The sequence below is a fragment of the Suillus subaureus genome (genome assembly GCF_016647635.1).
Source record: "Suillus subaureus strain MN1 chromosome Unknown BJ212scaffold_5, whole genome shotgun sequence".
NCBI lineage: Eukaryota > Fungi > Basidiomycota > Agaricomycetes > Boletales > Suillaceae > Suillus > Suillus subaureus.
Window position 1 is genome coordinate 1,740,107 of NW_024538561.1, and position 18,268 is coordinate 1,758,374.

At 43.4% G+C, this 18,268-nt stretch overlaps 2 protein-coding genes across 2 annotated transcripts; both read left to right on the forward strand.

The window, feature by feature from the left end:
- Window positions 1-14,282: 14,282 nt before the first annotated feature.
- On the forward strand, window positions 14,283-14,970 carry BJ212DRAFT_1477364 (uncharacterized protein; the record flags this gene model as incomplete). Its single annotated transcript, XM_041339535.1, has 3 exons — window positions 14,283-14,559; window positions 14,616-14,674; window positions 14,731-14,970. The coding sequence occupies 3 exons, from the start codon at window positions 14,283-14,285 to the stop codon at window positions 14,968-14,970; spliced, it is 576 nt and encodes a 191-aa protein (XP_041197367.1).
- Window positions 14,971-15,438: 468 nt separating this feature from the next.
- On the forward strand, window positions 15,439-16,603 carry BJ212DRAFT_1477365 (uncharacterized protein; the record flags this gene model as incomplete). The annotated part of the gene is made up of 5 exons (XM_041339536.1): window positions 15,439-16,000; window positions 16,060-16,089; window positions 16,166-16,310; window positions 16,359-16,501; window positions 16,563-16,603. 5 exons carry the CDS (start codon window positions 15,439-15,441, stop codon window positions 16,601-16,603), a joined length of 921 nt encoding a protein of 306 aa, XP_041197368.1.
- Window positions 16,604-18,268: the final 1,665 nt, after the last annotated feature.

Genomic DNA, 18,268 nt, shown 5'->3' on the forward strand with positions numbered 1-18,268 from the left:
TTATATTAGTCTAACATTGTGTCTAGGTACATCATAATTCAGTCTGTTCTACCATGACTGAGGTCTAATGTTGTGTCTAGCCTTAATAGGTTATGAGCCCTGCTCACTCATAAATGAGGAGTGGAATTACCTTCTAGGCACCAACAGGACACTTGAGAACCACCCTGCTGGGTTATCGAACCCTTGGGCCTACCTTATCAAGGACAATGATGACTTCTGTCAACATCATCAAGAACATATGCTGACTTATACAGATGTCATAGAAGTGTCTATCTACTTCTCTTTTGGGCAAGAAGCATTGAACACAACAACTGTCTGCATGTATATATACCTGTGAGTTATGAATTATTCCACCCCCATCTCTTGTCCTCATGCCACCCACTGTTCATACCCACTCTAAAAGCTCTGGCTCCAAAGGGGCAACACTCAGCCCACTGATAGCTAACCCAACTCCCTCCATTGTGACTATGTTCTCTCTGCAGGCCACAGTTATGGCCATATTGCTCAGCCAAACAGACTTAGACAAGATTGAAGTCTTAGACCACAGTACAAATAACTGGAGCACCTGGTCTGACTGTATGTGTAACTACCTACTACTGAAACATGGAGGGGGGTATATACTAGGGTTGGTCACCCACCCCAATCCATCCTTAGACCCTGTCAGCACCAGCCACTGGGACCCTAACAATTTGTGCATCGTTGCAGCCCTACACACTCATTCTAGTTTGGAGGAGAACAATTTCCTTTGTAACTACACTAACACTTATCTTACATGGAACACACTCAAATCTTGCCACAAGAAAGTTGGTCCCATTGCTCAGATCTTACTCATACAGCAGGCTCTGGTGGTCAAATATTGTCATTCAGAACATCTCGCCACCACAAGCATGCAGTTAAATGATCTCATTCGGTGCATCTATGCCACAAGGAGGACTTTCTCATGATCATGATGTTGAATGCAATGTCTGAGGACCTCCTCCATGTGCATAACCACATCATGGATGCACTTGCTACTAGCACCTCCACCAACACCTATGGCCCATCAAACATTCATTCACACCTTGATGTTGAGCAACAGCTCATTGATACTGAAAAGTCAAAGGGGAATGATGTAGTGATGGCTGCCACTGGTAAGGGGGGTAATACTCACAGTCATGAGCATGTGTCATGTGGCACCTGTGGCAACTCCAGCCACCCCATGAAGAACTGCTTCAGAAAGGGGGGAGCTATGGAGGGGAAACATGACAAGGTACTGGTGTGTAAATGCACAGCAAATGAAGCCAAAGGGTCCTCTGGAGGTAAAACTACCAATGCCAAGCCCACAACTACAGGCAAGCCAGGTGGACTTTGCTATGACACCTCTGGCTGCACATACCTCCTTGACAGTGAGACTCACCAAGCCATATACATTACCAGTACTCCAGAAGCTACTGGGCCTCCTGCCCCCTCTGGCTCAACTGAGTTCGCTGGTTTAGCCAGTGACACCATCACCCCTGCATTCATTTGTGAACTATCCACTGCAGAGGAGGATGAGTACACCACTCTTATCGCTGCTGTTGACTCCCTTGATACTAGCCTCAACTGGTGCACTTGCACCTGTACTGTTAATTTTGCCAGAATCACTTACAAGGCTCCAAACCAGTGTAAATGCACTGTAGTGGACCCCTCCATTGTACCATTCTTCCTTGACAGCAGTGCTTCAGTTCATATTAGTAATGATGAGGCTGATTTCTTCAGCCTATGACCCATCCCCCCTGCTCTGTTAATGGCATCAGTGGATCCTCAATTCAGGCTGTGGGTATTGGCATCATGCATCTGGTCATTGCTAGGGGGATCCATATCATGCTTGACAATGTCCTCTTTATCCCTGCAGCCACTGTATGTCTCATATCAGTCTCAGCCCTTTGCACAGCTCATCGCTGCATTGTGTCCTTCAATGCTGCCACCTGCTGGGTCCAAGCACAAAGTGGAACCCATATGCTCTCTGGTACCCTGATGTTATACCACCTGTATGCACTCACTGGTGGGCAGTTATCTGTGGAACACATGGACATTACTCATCAGCTACCTACCCTCCTGTCTTGGCACCGTCATCTAGGACACACCAATTACTGCACAGTCTACAACCTTGTGCACTCTGGTAATGCTACTGGTATGCCCATTAACCTCTCAGTTATACCACCCAAGTGTGACACATGTATCCTCAGTAAACAGACAAGGGCTAGCATCCTGAAGGTTTGCATTGGTAGCGGGGCAAGTAGGAAGCTGGGAATCATTCATGTTGACCTCATGGAACACCTGGATACTGTATCAGCTTCTGGCCATAAATATGTCATGGACCTCATTGACGACTTCTCTTCATATGTGTGGGTGATTCCTCTTGCTACTAAGTCTGATACTTTCCCTGCCTTGCAAGCCTGGGAACATGCACATGAAGTTGAGACAGGAATGAAAGTTGGTATCTACTGCTCTGACAATGGCAAGTTGAAATCTGCAAACATGCAAGAGTGGCTCCTGTCACATGGTACTTAACATCAATTCACTGTGCCACATACCTCAGCACAAAATGGCCATGTTGAATGATTACATTGCACCCTAATGGGAAAGGCTCATGCCATGAGAGCGACTTGCGATGTGCCCATGAATTGTTGGGATGAGTTTGTCCTTACCACATGCTACCTCACTAACTGCACTCCTGTCACCTCCCAGAATGGTCATACACTGTTTGAACATTGGAATGGCAGCAAACCTGATCTATCAAACCTATGTGAAATCGGCTGCCACGCTTTTGTTCTAATTCAGAACCAACACAACCCTAAAGTCTACAACCATTCTATCAAATGTGTCCTCATCAGGTACTCCCTTGATTCTAAAGCTTATTGCTGTTACCATCATCAAACTCACAAAGTACTCATCTCTTACCACATATCTTTCATAGAGTTCCACCAGAACAGTACAAGCCCCCCTCCTGATCCAATGGTTCCAGCACCCCCTTCTTGCCCAGTTTCCATTGAGGAGGTACTGGATATTGATGCCCCCCAAGCACTGACATCAACACCCACAGTAGCAGACCAACCACACCGATCTACACACACTCATCAACCTTCTGAGTGCTGCTGCGCCATGGATGGTAAGCCACATATATCTCCTACCCAATGTGCTGTACTTGAGTCTCTCACTGCAGTAGATCAGGCACACACCTTACCTGTTACCCCTCCCCTTGATGGTGATGCCCTCACCACCTCCATATCTGAGGAGGAGCTCTGCAACCTCAACAACTTGTTCTCAGCAATACCCAACCACCTCGAGCATGAACTGGCAGATGACCCTACCACCTACTCTGAGGCAATGGCATCTGATCATGCGACAGAATGGACTAAGGTACTGAAAGAGGAGTTTGATTCCCTATGTGAACTTGAGGTATACAAGCTTGTTCCTCAATCAACAATCCCACCTGGACATAAGATCATGTGTGGGTGCCCGGTGTCCTGCATGATTTGGGAATCATGCATGGACATGACTACTAGGAAGCCCCCTAAAAGACAAAGTCTGTTAGCTTAGGCATCAGGCTAGTCAACCCATACCTTGGTTTCAAACCTTGGTCAAATAGTTCAGTTTCCCCTCTGTGATTCATGAATTTATTATATCTTGAAGAAAAGTCATTTGTGAGATGAGAATCACATAATGACCTAGTTGATATTGTGAAGCAAGAAGGTTAAGGTATTGCCTTGCCTTTGGCTTATTCACTTTGGCTAGAGAAAACCATAGAGAAAAGTTCAAAGCCTACAAAAACCTATCTAAAAAGCCTGTGTTTTGTGTCTTGTTATTGTATTATTATTTCTGAGTTGTTTTCTCTAGTATTTCCTTGATTTATTTTTCTATTGGGATGCTCTGACCCATCAGATACTTCACAAAATTGTACCTACAGGGTATGATGTCATAATGATGTCATATGGCTCTACAGATACTCCTGCAAGTATTCTGTTGAAAGTTATGATGTCATGATGATGTCATTTGTTCTGGAATGTTCTGCTCCACTTTCTGGAATATTCTGCTCCACTTCTGATGTCATTGCTCCGCTTTTTTACTTACATAATATTCCCACACAAAATGTATATAAGGAGGACCCATTCTCCCCCAAAAAATAGGATCTCCCACTTGCAATCATTTGAATCTCAGTTTGAGCTGCTCACTGTGAAGATTGTTGCTTACAAAGAAAGCCCCTTTGAAGTACCAAGTGCAGGGAAAAGACATTCCCTTGAGATTACATAAGTTTCTTACAATAGAAACTTGGTTTATTTGAGACCCACTTCTCACCTAGTTTTCTGATATTGACCAACATGAGCTTTGGTCAATCTGATCATTTGTGAGACCAGTTTCTCACCACTTTGTGCCTATTTGACCAACCAGTCTTTGGTCAACATATTTGTATTTGAGACCATAGTCTCTACAGAGAATTATCTTAGCGAGGAACCACGTTCCAGTGTCTAGACAGTTTATCCTAGACAAGTTTATAAGTTGGGATAAAACACAAAAGCTCTGGCTAAGTTAATCACATAGATTGGTTTAGCGAGCCTCCCAAGAACTCACACATTATCTACCATGAAAGAAGAAAAGTTGTAGACCATGTTAATCAAGGACTGGCAAGAAGTCTTATCCTAGTGTAATTGTGGTGTCATTACATTTTACATGCATTTATATGAGACCCTTGGTTATTAAGACACCGGTATTCAAGCTAAAATGAAACCAAAATGGTGAACCCATCCACTTTAAGGCACAATATGTTTGCCAAGGATACTCTGCCATCTGGGGTCAAGACTACACTAAAATGTCAGCACCAACTGTGCATCTCAAATCTTTTCATATCTTCATGCACCTGGGTGCTGCATTGGACTGGGAGATCAATCAACTCAACATCAAGACGGTGTTCTTACATGGGCTCCTTGAATCTGACGAAGTATGCTATATGGAGCAGCCTGAAGGTTTTGTAGAAGAAGGGAAGGAAAGCTGGGTATGGGAACTCCAGAAAGGCTTGTATGGAATGAAGCAAGGGGGACTCATCTGGAATCGAATCATGAATGACACAATGATCACCTGGGGATTCATGCACCTCAAATGTGAACACTGCATATATTACCAAAGGACAACCTTGGGCATACTCCTCATCGCAGTCCATGTGGACGATTTTCTCACTGTTGGCAGTATGAAAGTGGCTATATCCAACTTCAAAGATCAACTATGTATGAAATGGACCATGTCTGATCTTGGAGAGGCCCATTTCTGCCTTGGCATTGCTCTTGAACGTAACTATACCACACAAACTATCAGCCTGTCCCAGACTGCACTCATCGATAGAATCGTCATTCAATTTGGACTAAAAGATGCCATCCCCATCTCAACTCCCATGGAAACAGGCTTGCACCTGTCCTGATGTTCCCACTCACTTTCTACCAATGCCCAATGTGATCTCATGTCAAGGACACCCTATTGATCACTGGTAGGATCACTCATGTATCTCACAATCAGAACTCACCCAGACATCACACATGCTGTACAACAGCTCTGTCAACATCTTGATTGTTATGGTCCCATACATTGGGAAGCTGCTAAATGTGTAGCATGCTATCTCAAAGGCTCTCATGACATTAAACTTGTCCTTGGTAGAGAACACCTAGCGCATCTCCTCAGTTTTACAGACAGTGACTTCACCAATTGTCCTGACACACAGATCAGTCAGTGGCTATTGTTTTACCATGGGAAGTGGCATAATCTCTTGGAGTGCCCGCCAGCAGAAAACAATCTCTTTGTCAACATGTGAGGCCAAGTATGTTGCTGCATCAGAAGCTGCTAAGGAGATTACATGGTTGTGTACCTTGCTGCATGAGATTGAATTCACTCAACAATTGGCTACCCCTCTACTATGCGATAATACCAGTGGTATCACTCTTTCCAAAGACACTTCTTATCATTCAAAAGTCAAACACATTGACATTGCAGTCCATTCTTTTCATGAGAGAGTCTCCTGAGGACAACTCAAATTGCACTATGTCAAATCCATCAATAATTCTGCCGATATCTTTACCAAAGCTTTACTGCACAAAGACTTTGAATGGCTGTGAATGTGCCTCAGATTACAGTGATGAATTGAGGAGGAGTATTGATTGTTGCGTTGAGGAGGAGTGTTGGTGCATATGCACATGACTGACATGACAACCAACTGGCAGTGGAGTCAAATGATTGGAATATGAACCTTCATATATAGTTTCTCTCATATCACCTCTTCCCCTCAGTCTGTTCTACCACAACTGAGGGTAAGTTCCTTTATATGCTTGAGCTGTACCTAGATGCTAACAGATATTTATATTAGTCTAACATTGTGTCTAGGTACATCATAATTCAGTCTGTTCTACCATGACTGAGGTCTAATGTTATGTCTAGCCTTAATATTCAGTTGTACACAAGTGGCTGTTAGAGTTTGGTATCTCACCCTTCATCATTGCTTGCTGCTTGGATAGTCCTGACTATGTATGTATATATACCTATGTCATAGATTTTCCTCTCCTTGTCATCTCCTGCCATGTTGTAGACACTCTATACAGTGCCATTCTCTAGCTCTAACAGTGGCACCATTAGTGTCACAACCCTTCTAATGAATTAATGCAGGGTGGAGACTAGGACTCACACAAAAGTTATCACAATGATGATAGTGGAAATAAGCTGATATTGAACAGAGACATCCAGATGGATACAATAAGTATAGACAGAAAGTTTGAACTGAAGAACTATTGACTACAATCAACTAATGATATACAACTATTAAAGCAGAGGTTCAATCTGAGTTCTAACTACTAACCAATCATTAAATAGGGAGGCTAATTGTTCTCACTCAAGTCTTGTGAATACACAGATGATGAGGATTTAGCCAGCAAATTCAGGGACCCCCATGGATTCAGGAAATAAACATGCCCAAATACAACTAAACTACTTATACAAATACTATAACTGCAGCTATTGAGGGAGGGAGGAATTGGCAAGGGAGATGAAGCAAGAGATAATAAAATCAAGATTAAATCAGACAAAAAGGTACAGAAGGATCATGAATGGTTCAACCATTAAACAGTAATGTGTGTAACAAAGCTGGATTTTTTCAGATGTAAATATGAAATGAGTCACTTGTTCAGTGGCCCATAGCTTGGGTATGGTCAGCAGAGATGCTGGTGGCTGCTAGGGAGGTAGCTTCACCTGCATGCAACAAATGACCTGATACAGAATCAGGAAAGAGCACAAGCAGATGAGCTATGAACCATGTGTGTGTGGGTATAGACCCATCACTATGTAACCAGAGGAAACTGTTAAAGGGAAACAGATGATCTCAAGACTTGAGATAGGATAAGAAAGCTTGCTGAGGGTCTGCAAGCTCAGTACATTGAATAATGATAGTACTCCCCTTGAACTGAACATCCATTGTGCAAACTCAACAATGGCTAGATGCTTGGTAAAGTGCCTAACCAAAAACATTGTTGTAAGGTTGATGCTGTGCCTAGCTGCTACACTTGCAAGCAAGAATATTTGGCTCTAAAGGGAATTGCTACTGAGAATGGCTGAAGATACTAAAGATCTGAAAGTGTCCAGAGCATGGGAATGCACAAGTGCAGTCAATATGAAGGTGTGAGATGCAAAGGAGTGAAGGTGTGGAATAGGGAAGTCTTAAGGAGGTGCAGAGAGCAAGTGAGGGCAAGGGTACATATTGCAAGGGTAAGGAAAGTCAAGGTGATGTGTCCAGGTATAAGGTAGCCAATAGGGGCTAAAAAGCGCACACTAGTGGTGACTACTCCTAAGTAAAACCTAAGGGAAGGAAATACTATAGAAGGGAAGTAAATATGAAGTAGTCACTCTAGGCACTTTATACTAGCTAAACCCTCTCAGAAACAGAAGGGACAGGATGGACAGGCAGTAGGAATATGTAAAGACATGTAATAAGACTGTAATACTTATTACAACACATTGTTATGAACTAGGATAGTTCTAATGACAGATGACTTGATAAGAGTCAGAACCTCTGCTGAGAATCTACATAAGGCAATATGCCAAACGTGCAAAGTAAGCTAAGACAGAGGGAATGCCTCTGACTTAAAGTACAATTCAGATGACTTAGGATTGGTGGTCCTAAGTGAAGGATGTTCCAGGTAAAACCTAGTAAGATTAAAGTAGAGAATTACACAATTTGGAGTCACATATTTATAGGGAAAAGCTAGGAGAGGTTTAGGACAGGTGCAAGTAAGTAGGAATATAAGCATATGCCTAATACAGATGAAGCGATGAAGTCAGAGATACCAGAAAGGAAATATACATGTAGACAGGACATGTAAACGGCATCTAATGGTGGCACATGACATAATACAGTAAATGTAAGATGAGTCAGACAGAGACAATAGATGACAAGAGAAAGAAAAAGTACAGCAGGGCAGGGTGTATCATAACACACATAAGGCAAGGCAAAATACATACCAATGAGATAGGATGGGTAATGGACTGACATGGGACATCTGTAAGGCAATCCAAAGGCATGGGAAATCAACTGCAGGTATGTGCACAGCACAGGAATGCGCATCTGAAGTGGGTTGAGTGCAGGAAAAGTGGTCAATGCAGAGCAGTCATGTACTGATGCACCTAAAACACATTACTAGGTGAGCTGATAGTGTGTGAGGCATGGGAAATGTGTGGGTTAAGGTGCAGGAACATGAATAGCAATGCATGGTGCATGCAGGTATTGTGGGAAAGTGTGGACAAAGGAGTGGACAAGGGTTTTGTAGCTGAACAAGTGAAGGCCACATATAGGGGAGTGGTAAATGATATGAGGGCTATCTTTCCATCACCTATATCAAAAGATGGCCACACAAGCCCAGTGGGAATATGATTGTTAAATTGTTTTGAGATGCCATAACACAAACAAATGATATGAGTCAGTAATGACAACTGATATCCACAGGGATAGCTTTGGATGAGATTGCAATGGCAAACTGTCCAGCCACATAAGCTCCCCAAGTGTTAAGGTTGTACTCAAGGGATAACTGGATCCAAAGGGCTTTGGCCTCAGCTCGTGCACTGTGCCCCTTACCTGAGTATTGCCCCTTATTTCAGGAAGGCAAGACTAACGTGTCCAGAAGGTTGGATGAGTATCGTAACGGATCCAGATGACTTCCGGATGCAGGATAGGTATTGTAGGGCTAATCCGGACAAGTCCAGACTAGAAACTAACAGTAATAGACTGTTGGAGACAGAGGCAGATACGGATAGACTATAGGAATCAATCCTAAGTCTCGGAGGGTGACGAGAGTGGAGATACTCAAGTCTGGAGGATGGGAATGAGTAGAACTAAGATGATATTTGAACTGAGGTGCTACAGAGAGTTACAGGAGGTTATATACTACAGGCACATATCTAACAGAATGATCATTCAGCAGAGTCTGAGGCTATGTATGAAGCATGTGGATAGTCTATTGGTAAGTAGAAACAGATCACAAATCATGAAACGGAAATGAAACATAGGTAACGGATCAGGGAGCAGGACGGATATACAGATAACCAAAACACCGGAGTTAGGGGGTTACCGAAAGGAGACGAGCGCTGGTTGTGGATTCAGATGAGTTGTGGACCAGACCAGATGAGTGGACAGATTGAATGACGAGATATTGGAGAGAGATAAGATGTGGATAGGATTGGAGATAAGATGTGGATCTGAGATGAGATAAGGGTTGGATCTGAGATCTGGATATGCAGATATGACACCAAGATGCAGAAGACCATAGAATCCATCAAAGAGTTGTGCAAGAAATAAGAGGTCATTGTGATGTTGTGGACTAGGCATAGATACCAAAGTGGTCTCTAGATCAGAGTGAGAGACGGGAAGTTTCTGCCATATAGGAATGCCAAACTGATGCTTTGCTCCCTGTAAGGTATGAGAAACAAGCTGAGCATACTGATTTTGTTGAACTTCAGGATAATACTCTTCCAGGAGACTACATATTCCCAAAAGGTAGTTGTTAATAGACCTTAGATTGATGTGAGCAGACATAAAGGTTACAAAAAGCAAGAGTGTTAAGGTCATGCTCAAGAGTCACAGATCTGAAGGGCTTGGCCTCAGCTCATGCACTGTGCCCCTTGCCCAAGTATTTGCACTTATTTCTGGTGGTAGAAACTAAGTCCAGGACTTCTGGAGTATTAGTAACTATTGGATCTGGAAGCCTAGGAGGTAAGATGTCAGACATCTGGATGGGTTCTAGATATTAAATGGAGGATGGATGCAAGGCTAATCCAGACAAAGTCCAAACTAGAAACTAACAGAGATAGACTATCCAAAGATAGAGGTGGAGATGTAGACTTATAGGAATTAATCCTAAGTCTTGGAGGTTGACAAGAGTCAAGAAAACTCAAGTCTGGAGGACAGGGATGAGCAGAACTAAGATGATGTTTGAACTGAGGTATTACAGAGATTTACAGGAGGTTATATACCCCAGGTATCTAATGGAATGGTCAGTCAGCAGAGTCTGAGGCTATGTATGAAGCATGTGGAAAGTCTATTGGTAAGCCTGACTGAGCAAAGGAAATGAAACTGGACATGAAACACACATAGTAGATCAGTAATCAAAGCAGGGGAGTATACAACTGAATAACCAGAACAGGGAAATGTCAAATGGAGATGAGTTTGGAAATGAAGTATGAATGCAGGATAGAGATTAGATGTGGATTGGATCTGAGATCTGGATGTCCAGAACCAGGCCCAGATATGCAGAATATGACAAAAAGAGTGTTGACAGAAGGTTCAAGGGGTAAGTGATGCAGGTCACAGAAGGTAATGTAAGAGTTGAGTGCTGAGGAATATAATTGATTAATAGACTGATCTAAAGCAGGACCAAGATTAATGGAACACTCATACATGAGACATTCCATTGACCAGGCAGCCTGAATTGGCTGTCTGGCTGCACCCAAAGATCAGATCATTTTTCAGCCACCCCCAGTATATTTTGAGGGACTTGGAATGGAAGTACCTGTAACCCAGGCAATACCTTATAGACACTTGAAGCCTGCCAGCATAAAAGATGGTCTGTGACTGCATTGTCTTCTCCTGAAATATGGAAGACTCAGAAGTCAACTTTGAAGGCAAGAATAATGGTATTCAAAGTAAAATTTTAAACACTTTGAAATGGTTCTGAAACATTCTGAAGCTATGTGTTTCTCCTGAAATATTTGATGACATCCTTGATCAGATCAGTAATCATCCTGTTTTCCATAATCAATCCAATAATCCCCAACTTCCAGTTGCAGTGCAGCTTGCTATCTTCCTTAATTGACTTGGCCACTATGGCAATGCAATTTCCCCTGAGGATGTCTGCCAGTGGGCAGGGGTATCTGTTGGGTCAGTTATCAACTGTACCAATCATGTTATGGCTGCCTTGCTGGCTGAGCATGATAATTTCATCTCCTTCCTGGCTCTCAACTCTGTTGACACTGCACATGCCTGAGCCTATGCTCTCAGAGTATCAGGCTGCCCAGAGTGGCAGAATGGTATCCTAGCTGTTGATGGATCATTATTTAATCTTTTTCAAAGGCCAAGTATTTTTGGAGATACCTTTTATAGTAGGAAGTCTCAAATTTCTGGGTATGTTTTATTATATATATATAAATTTAATACTGATTGTTCTAATTTTTAGGCAGTTATCATGCCCTATAATCTTTTGAAAGTTGATTATTCTCTTGGTCACACTGGTAGTGCCCATGATGCCTATGCATTCTGCTCTACCCATGTCTACTGTTAAGAACTATGCTCAAGGGAGAGAGAGACTGACTCAGAGGGGCTTGGCCTCAGCTCATATGCTGTGCCCCTTACCCGAGTATGTGCCCTTTATTTCAGATGAAGTCTGATGATGGTCCATCGAAGTCCAAAGGACTTCCAAAGGCTGGCTACTCTGGTAGAGAGTGTGGGAGGACTGCCAGAGAAGCACAGGAAATATACGGAGGAGTGCGGGAGAGTTCCAGAGGAGTTCTCTCTGCACAGAAAGGGAAGAGACCCCAGGGTAATACCTCTTCAGGAAACAGGATGGAAGAATAGGAGGTCCAGAGGACAGGAGGACAGGATGTCCAGAGGTCTGGAAGTATGGAGGACAGGAGGACTGAAGGTTAGGAGGATGGGACATTCAAAGGACAGGATATCCAGAGGTCTGGAAGGAATAGGGGCTACATTAGACTTTGTCTGATGTAGAAGCAAACAGAGGTAGACTACCCTAAAGTAGAGTTGGAGGGACAGGAAGTGGACCAAAGTCCAGGAAGAGGGTAAGTGCCAGAAAGGCAAGACTCCAGCCTAGGGAAGTAATCCCTAGACTTGGGACAGAGATATAGGGGACAAATCTGAAGATCTGGAATTCCAGCCTAGGGAATCCTTCCCTAGGCCTCATGAAAAAGGATGAGACTCAGATGGACTGAAGTCCAGAAGATGATTGGGCAGATCTAAGGTGATGAACAGGATCTAAGATGATACTCAGACTGAGGACTCTGCAGAAGTTATACAGGGGTTATATACTAGAGGATGTCCAAGAGGATCAGTAAGCAATGGAGTAAGGCTATGTACAAGCATGTGGAAACACATTGGTAAGTAAGACAGAACATAAGTAAATGAACTCAGAGATGAAAACTAGTACAAGGATCAATCAGCAAGATGGAAACAGAGATAACTGAGAACCAGAAAGATAGAGATGCCTAAATGGGGATAGGCGCAGGATCTTGGATGGAGGGTGGGAATAGGTCCAGAGATAGTAACAGTTGATATCCAGAGGTCCAGAGATCTGGGGATCCAGAAGGCAGGGCAGAAATAGGACTGAGATATGTGAGGTGGTGGATGTAGTCTGGAATCTGAGAGGTGGTAAAGTCTGGATGTCTTGCTGGATGGAATGTGCATAGGGTGGACAGGATAGGGGTGTACAGATCAGGCTAGTAGTAAAGATCTGGAGGTCAGGGGTAATTCCATAGCAGATCTAATCCTGCTTAGATATGGAGCACACAGTGGAAGGGGATCTGGGAATGAGTCAGATATGGGGTCTGGAAATAGGTCTGGAAAGTGTGGGAATATGATGGGATCTATGTCTGGCATATGGGATATGACATCTACCAGAATCATCAAGCACTTCTGGGTGATAACCATTGGATTTGGGCTGATAGTGCTTATCTACTAGAGTCATGGTGTATTCCCCCATTCAAGAAGCCTATTGGGTGGCCTTGACCCATGAGCAGAAGGCATTCAATACTGTCCTTTTCAAGGTATGTGTCCCATTTTATTTTATTCTTCCTGATTTTTCCTGGTGTGTATTCACATTTCTTTTAGATTTGTGTGTGAGTAGAGCATGCATTTCCTGCCCTTAAGGGCCATTTCCAGTGTCTCTGAGAGCTCTGACTCTCATTGCAGAATGAAGAGCAACCCAAGTATCATTCCTACTGGATCATGTGCTGCCTTATCCTACATGACATGATCATTAGGTTTGAAGAACAACATGACATCTCTGGTGGTAAATATGGTACTGAGAATTGGGCCCTTTTTAATGAGGGGTCATATCTCATACCACCTCCACAGCCAAAAGACTTTGACACTGATGAGGTGGGAGATACCTCATTTGAAGCACTACTAGCTACCAAGCTTGTGCACAATTGATGGAGTACTTATTGGGTTAGAAACTTACAAGAAATAGGAAGAGGACAGCAAAAGAAGTGTATTGGTAGCATAGGAAACAAATGACACGCATATACAACATATAATGGGGCATAAAAACAACTACAAGTGTCCAGGATCATGTATAACAAGAACAACAACAAAGGGAATATGTTGAGGGCATGAGACTAACCCTAACCTAAGCATGAACCTAAGCCTGACCCTAGTTAGACAATGAACCCCCCTTCAATTTTAAGAAGCTTGATCTCAAGCTGGAGTGTAGCCTTTTTCTCAGAGTGAACCTTGGCCTGGGCTGAATCTCTAGTGCTTTTGCTTCTTGAGAATGTTAATGGATAGCAGTGGCCTTGCAGCATTTGATCTCATAGCTCTGACCTCTTATCATGTGCCTCATGGTGCCCTACACCTGTATACCAGCAAAATATACCAGTTGTTTAGTGTCCCACTGGTGACTTGATGATATAGGTTGATCGTCATAGGAGAGATTAGCTAAGCATGCCCCCAGTAGTGATGCCTAGTGGTGCGCCTAAGCCACAAGGCTGATACAGTACTTGCTGCAAGAGTCAAGATGAACTTTGACAAAGATTCCTATCACTATTCTCCTACTTCTTTTCCTGTTAAGAAGAAAGCCAGGACAAAATCAACATCCAAACTCCCTAGAACACTGACTTCATCCATCACCTGGGAGGAGACTCCATCCAAGCATCCAGTCAAGCATGAGTATCCCTTCAGGATCTCTCTACCTACCCAAAATGCCAAATTGTCTTCAAGTATGCCTATTATGAGGCAATGTATTCTACCTGAGCTCCTCCCTCAATCTACCCATCAAGATCACTTTCCATCAGGTATGTTCTATTGAAATCAGTCATCCAAGCTCTATTCTTACACTACGAACTTCAAGTTTGGTGCAAAGAGGTGCTGAGGTACATTGTAGAAGGTGACCCTGAGATCCAGTATTTGGTATGTTAGCAAAATGACAATGGGTTGCACACTCAGTCAGTTTTCATGTATGCCAGGAGTTCCCTGAGATCTGTCCAGAGGAATACAAAGTGATATTGAAGTTAATTGAGGAGATTGACTTCCAACACCACCCCAAACCAAGGTCAGAGTACTTGGTGATTTCTGAAGAGCAGGCTGAGCAACATTACCTTCATGCTAGGTTAACCTATCTACTGCACAATTCCTTACTCACTGTTGAAATGCCCTCCACCATTCATGAAGGTTCTTTTGACTACATGTGTTATGGACTAGGATAGTCATAATAACAGCAACTCAATAAGAGTTTTGGCTGAAGTTAAATTGAGACCTTGCAAATGCAAGGGTCTTTAAGACAAGATGAAGAGAGTGTCTCTGACTTGAATATCGATTAGATGGCTTAAGATTGGAGGCCTTAAGCAAGAGAATGTTCAGGTGAAAACCTAGTAAGATTGAAGTAAGGAACTACTGAGTACATCATTGACTATATATAGTGAATCATAAGTAGTTTAGGGCAGGCATGGGTCAATGATGAGTCAGAGATAAAGAAAGGACATGTAAGTGATAAGAACAAGTCATAGAAGGATGAGTCATCTAGTGATAGCAATGGCGATTGTGATGTAATACAATAGGGAAAATGAGAAGGAAAATGAATAGGGGCGTACACAATTGTAACAACATGAAAGAAGCTTTCTCTATGAACCACATACCATACAACCATACTCTGGTGTACATACTCCACAGTGGCCATGAATTGGTCCCTGGTCACACCAACTGTATCTGCTACACCCAACATGGTCATTTCTTTCAAAGCTTTAAAAGTTCCCAAGGGTATTCATCTCACAAAACATGTTTATTGTGTCGCCATTGGAGAGACTGCATTTACCCAGAAGAAGGAAGCACTTTACTGCAAGACTAGAGCTATATTAGGTGAACACAAGGATGTTGAAATGGTCTTATTTTCATTAGTCTGGGAAGCCACAGACTATCACTCACCCATTACCCACTCTGTTATTTTCCCATCTCTGAGCCCTCAAGCCTCATCATCCTCATCATCCTCATCCTCATCATCCTCATCCTCATCCTTGTTAGCCTCATCAGCACCAGCACCAGCCTCACCCCTTCCTGGCACCCCCCTCTCCTTTGATGACTTCATCAACCTTAGTGATGCCATGGACTCAATCACTGACCCAGTCCAGGTAGCAGGGCACACATGGTGTCATATCACCACTGTTGATTATCTAGTCTGGGTTAGAGATGAAGGTCCAATCAACATAGATGTGGAAGACCAGCACATGGCCAAAGGCATAAGTTTTTTTATTACTCATTTACTATCCAACATTGACATCAGAAACTAATATATATTGCAGACACTGGCACCAACTTTGGACATGGATGTGGTAACACTCATGATTGAGAAAGGCCTCACTAGGATGCGGAATTGTCTGATTGCTTTTTGCCTGGAGTTAAACCCAGCCCTTGACACCACTCCTCTTAGAGAAATCAAGATGGACCTCACTCTGGATTGGAACATTTGCCTTGGTATCCTCACTCTAGCAGCACAGGAAACTGCATATCAATGGTACATTGTGTGGCACCAGGAGGAGTCAAAAAACCTCAAGTGAGGTACCCCTGACAGTAACAGCTATACTGATAGTACACAGGACAGTTCCACCTCAACATCTGGCTCCAGTAGCACATCCACTCCTTTGCATGACCCCAATGACCCTTCAGGATCTAGTACTGCCTCGCACAATGCCAGTGACCCTGCAGGCTCTGGTCCTGCACCCAACTCCCTTGCCTCTGAGGAAGGTAAATTGGGAAATCTGGAGAGAAGCAGGCCAGGCACAAGGGGGAATCCAGGTAAAAATAGAGATAGGTGGGGTCACCAACCTTACAAAGCTGCCCATATGAAGTAGCTTCACATGAGTAACTTCCCTACAATTATATCACAGTAGGCTTACCATCAGCAAAGACATGTTGTATTCGTGAGGCTAGGGTAAACTTTCAGCTTTGGCACTGTGACTTGCAGGAGTCATACGTGGTAACCATGACTGTGTTCATGCGAATACAAATATATTTGGCCTTCATGTAATGACTAAACTGCCACTGAAATCTTAAACTGACTGACATAGGTATGAGTAAAACTAGCAAGTGATGGTCAAAAGCATCACAACCACAATTGAATGCAATGCAGTGCATGCAAGATCTGACTCAGAAGTAGCTGAGGGATTCTCCTCTTTATGACCAAGCCTTGTGACAAATTACCAGGAAAGGCTGCCAGAGAGATGTTACTGGTGCTAGTGTTGATATGTAAGTTGAGATCTTGCAGTGAGATGAGAGGGCTGTCATACCTTGTTGCGCAAGTCTTCTGCATCCCTGACCATCACCCCATTCTCCACATTCACTCTGTCTGTCTCTGTTAGCCTGCTGTTCTCATCTCTATTACTGCTTGCCGTGGTCTGTTGGTTGTCTGGATGGTGCATTGAAGGTTCAACAACTCTGCTAGCTTGTAGAGCAAAAGAAAGAAAGATGCCTCTACCTCTGGGGTGAGAGGAAGGCTACTGACTCTCTAAGTGTTGGTCAAAATGCACCAAGCAATATGTTTGACCCTTAAGGGAAGCAAGGAAAGCAAGGATCCACAAAGTGACACCAGGTCAACTCTGGTGAAGTGCACTGAAAGTGCGCATGCAGGAATGTCGAGCGTGTAAGAGCGCAAAGCGTGGGAATAGGGCACACACAGTGTGCGAATGTGTGAGAACTGAAAGATGGCATGAAGACATGAAGTGGGACTGCTGAATGGACACTGATGCTGATGGACTGATGCTGATGGCTAGGGCAATGACTCTGATGGATGCTAACTCATGATAATTCTGACTGCTAGATGCTACTAGACATGATGTTGGTAGGTGTATCTCTCTGGTGGTGGTTGGTGTATGAAAACTTGCTAGGCAACAGGTAAGCTGTGCCTAGGTGCGCTCCCAGGGCTCAGAAGCGAATAGGGAGCGCTCTAAGTATGTAAATGATGTAAATAAAGGGTCCATGACAAAATAAGATATGGTACAATGCTAAATATGAGCATAAATGAAAAGGGATGCATTAGGGGACTGGTTGGACAGTGGATGGATGTGCTGGGACACTGTGTGGCAATGTGTGACTGAGTGCAGGAAGAGTGTGCTAAGCATGTGCATGGGAATGTGTAATGTAGTGCAGGAAAGCGTCGCACCTCTGGTGCATTTCACTGGAAAGTTGTAGATAGTGAGTTGCATGCTATACCAATCATCATGAGTCATAATATGGGTGATCTATGCCTGGAGGAATCTCATTCCCTACAGTGTGTTGTAAAACATCTTGAAAAGCACTCTCAGACTGAACAAGTTTTCTATGATCTGAGGCTGAGAGTCTGTGACTAATGGATTAGGGAGAGTGGAAGCTGTGGTAAACCAATAATATCAAGACCCATTGTCACTACAAGATGATTGATGATGAGCCCAACAGTAGACTACACACCTTCCTCTTGATGAGATCTCTACCAAATGAAGTGGGCCAGGCCATGGGTGGGTCACAGTTAGGTGATAG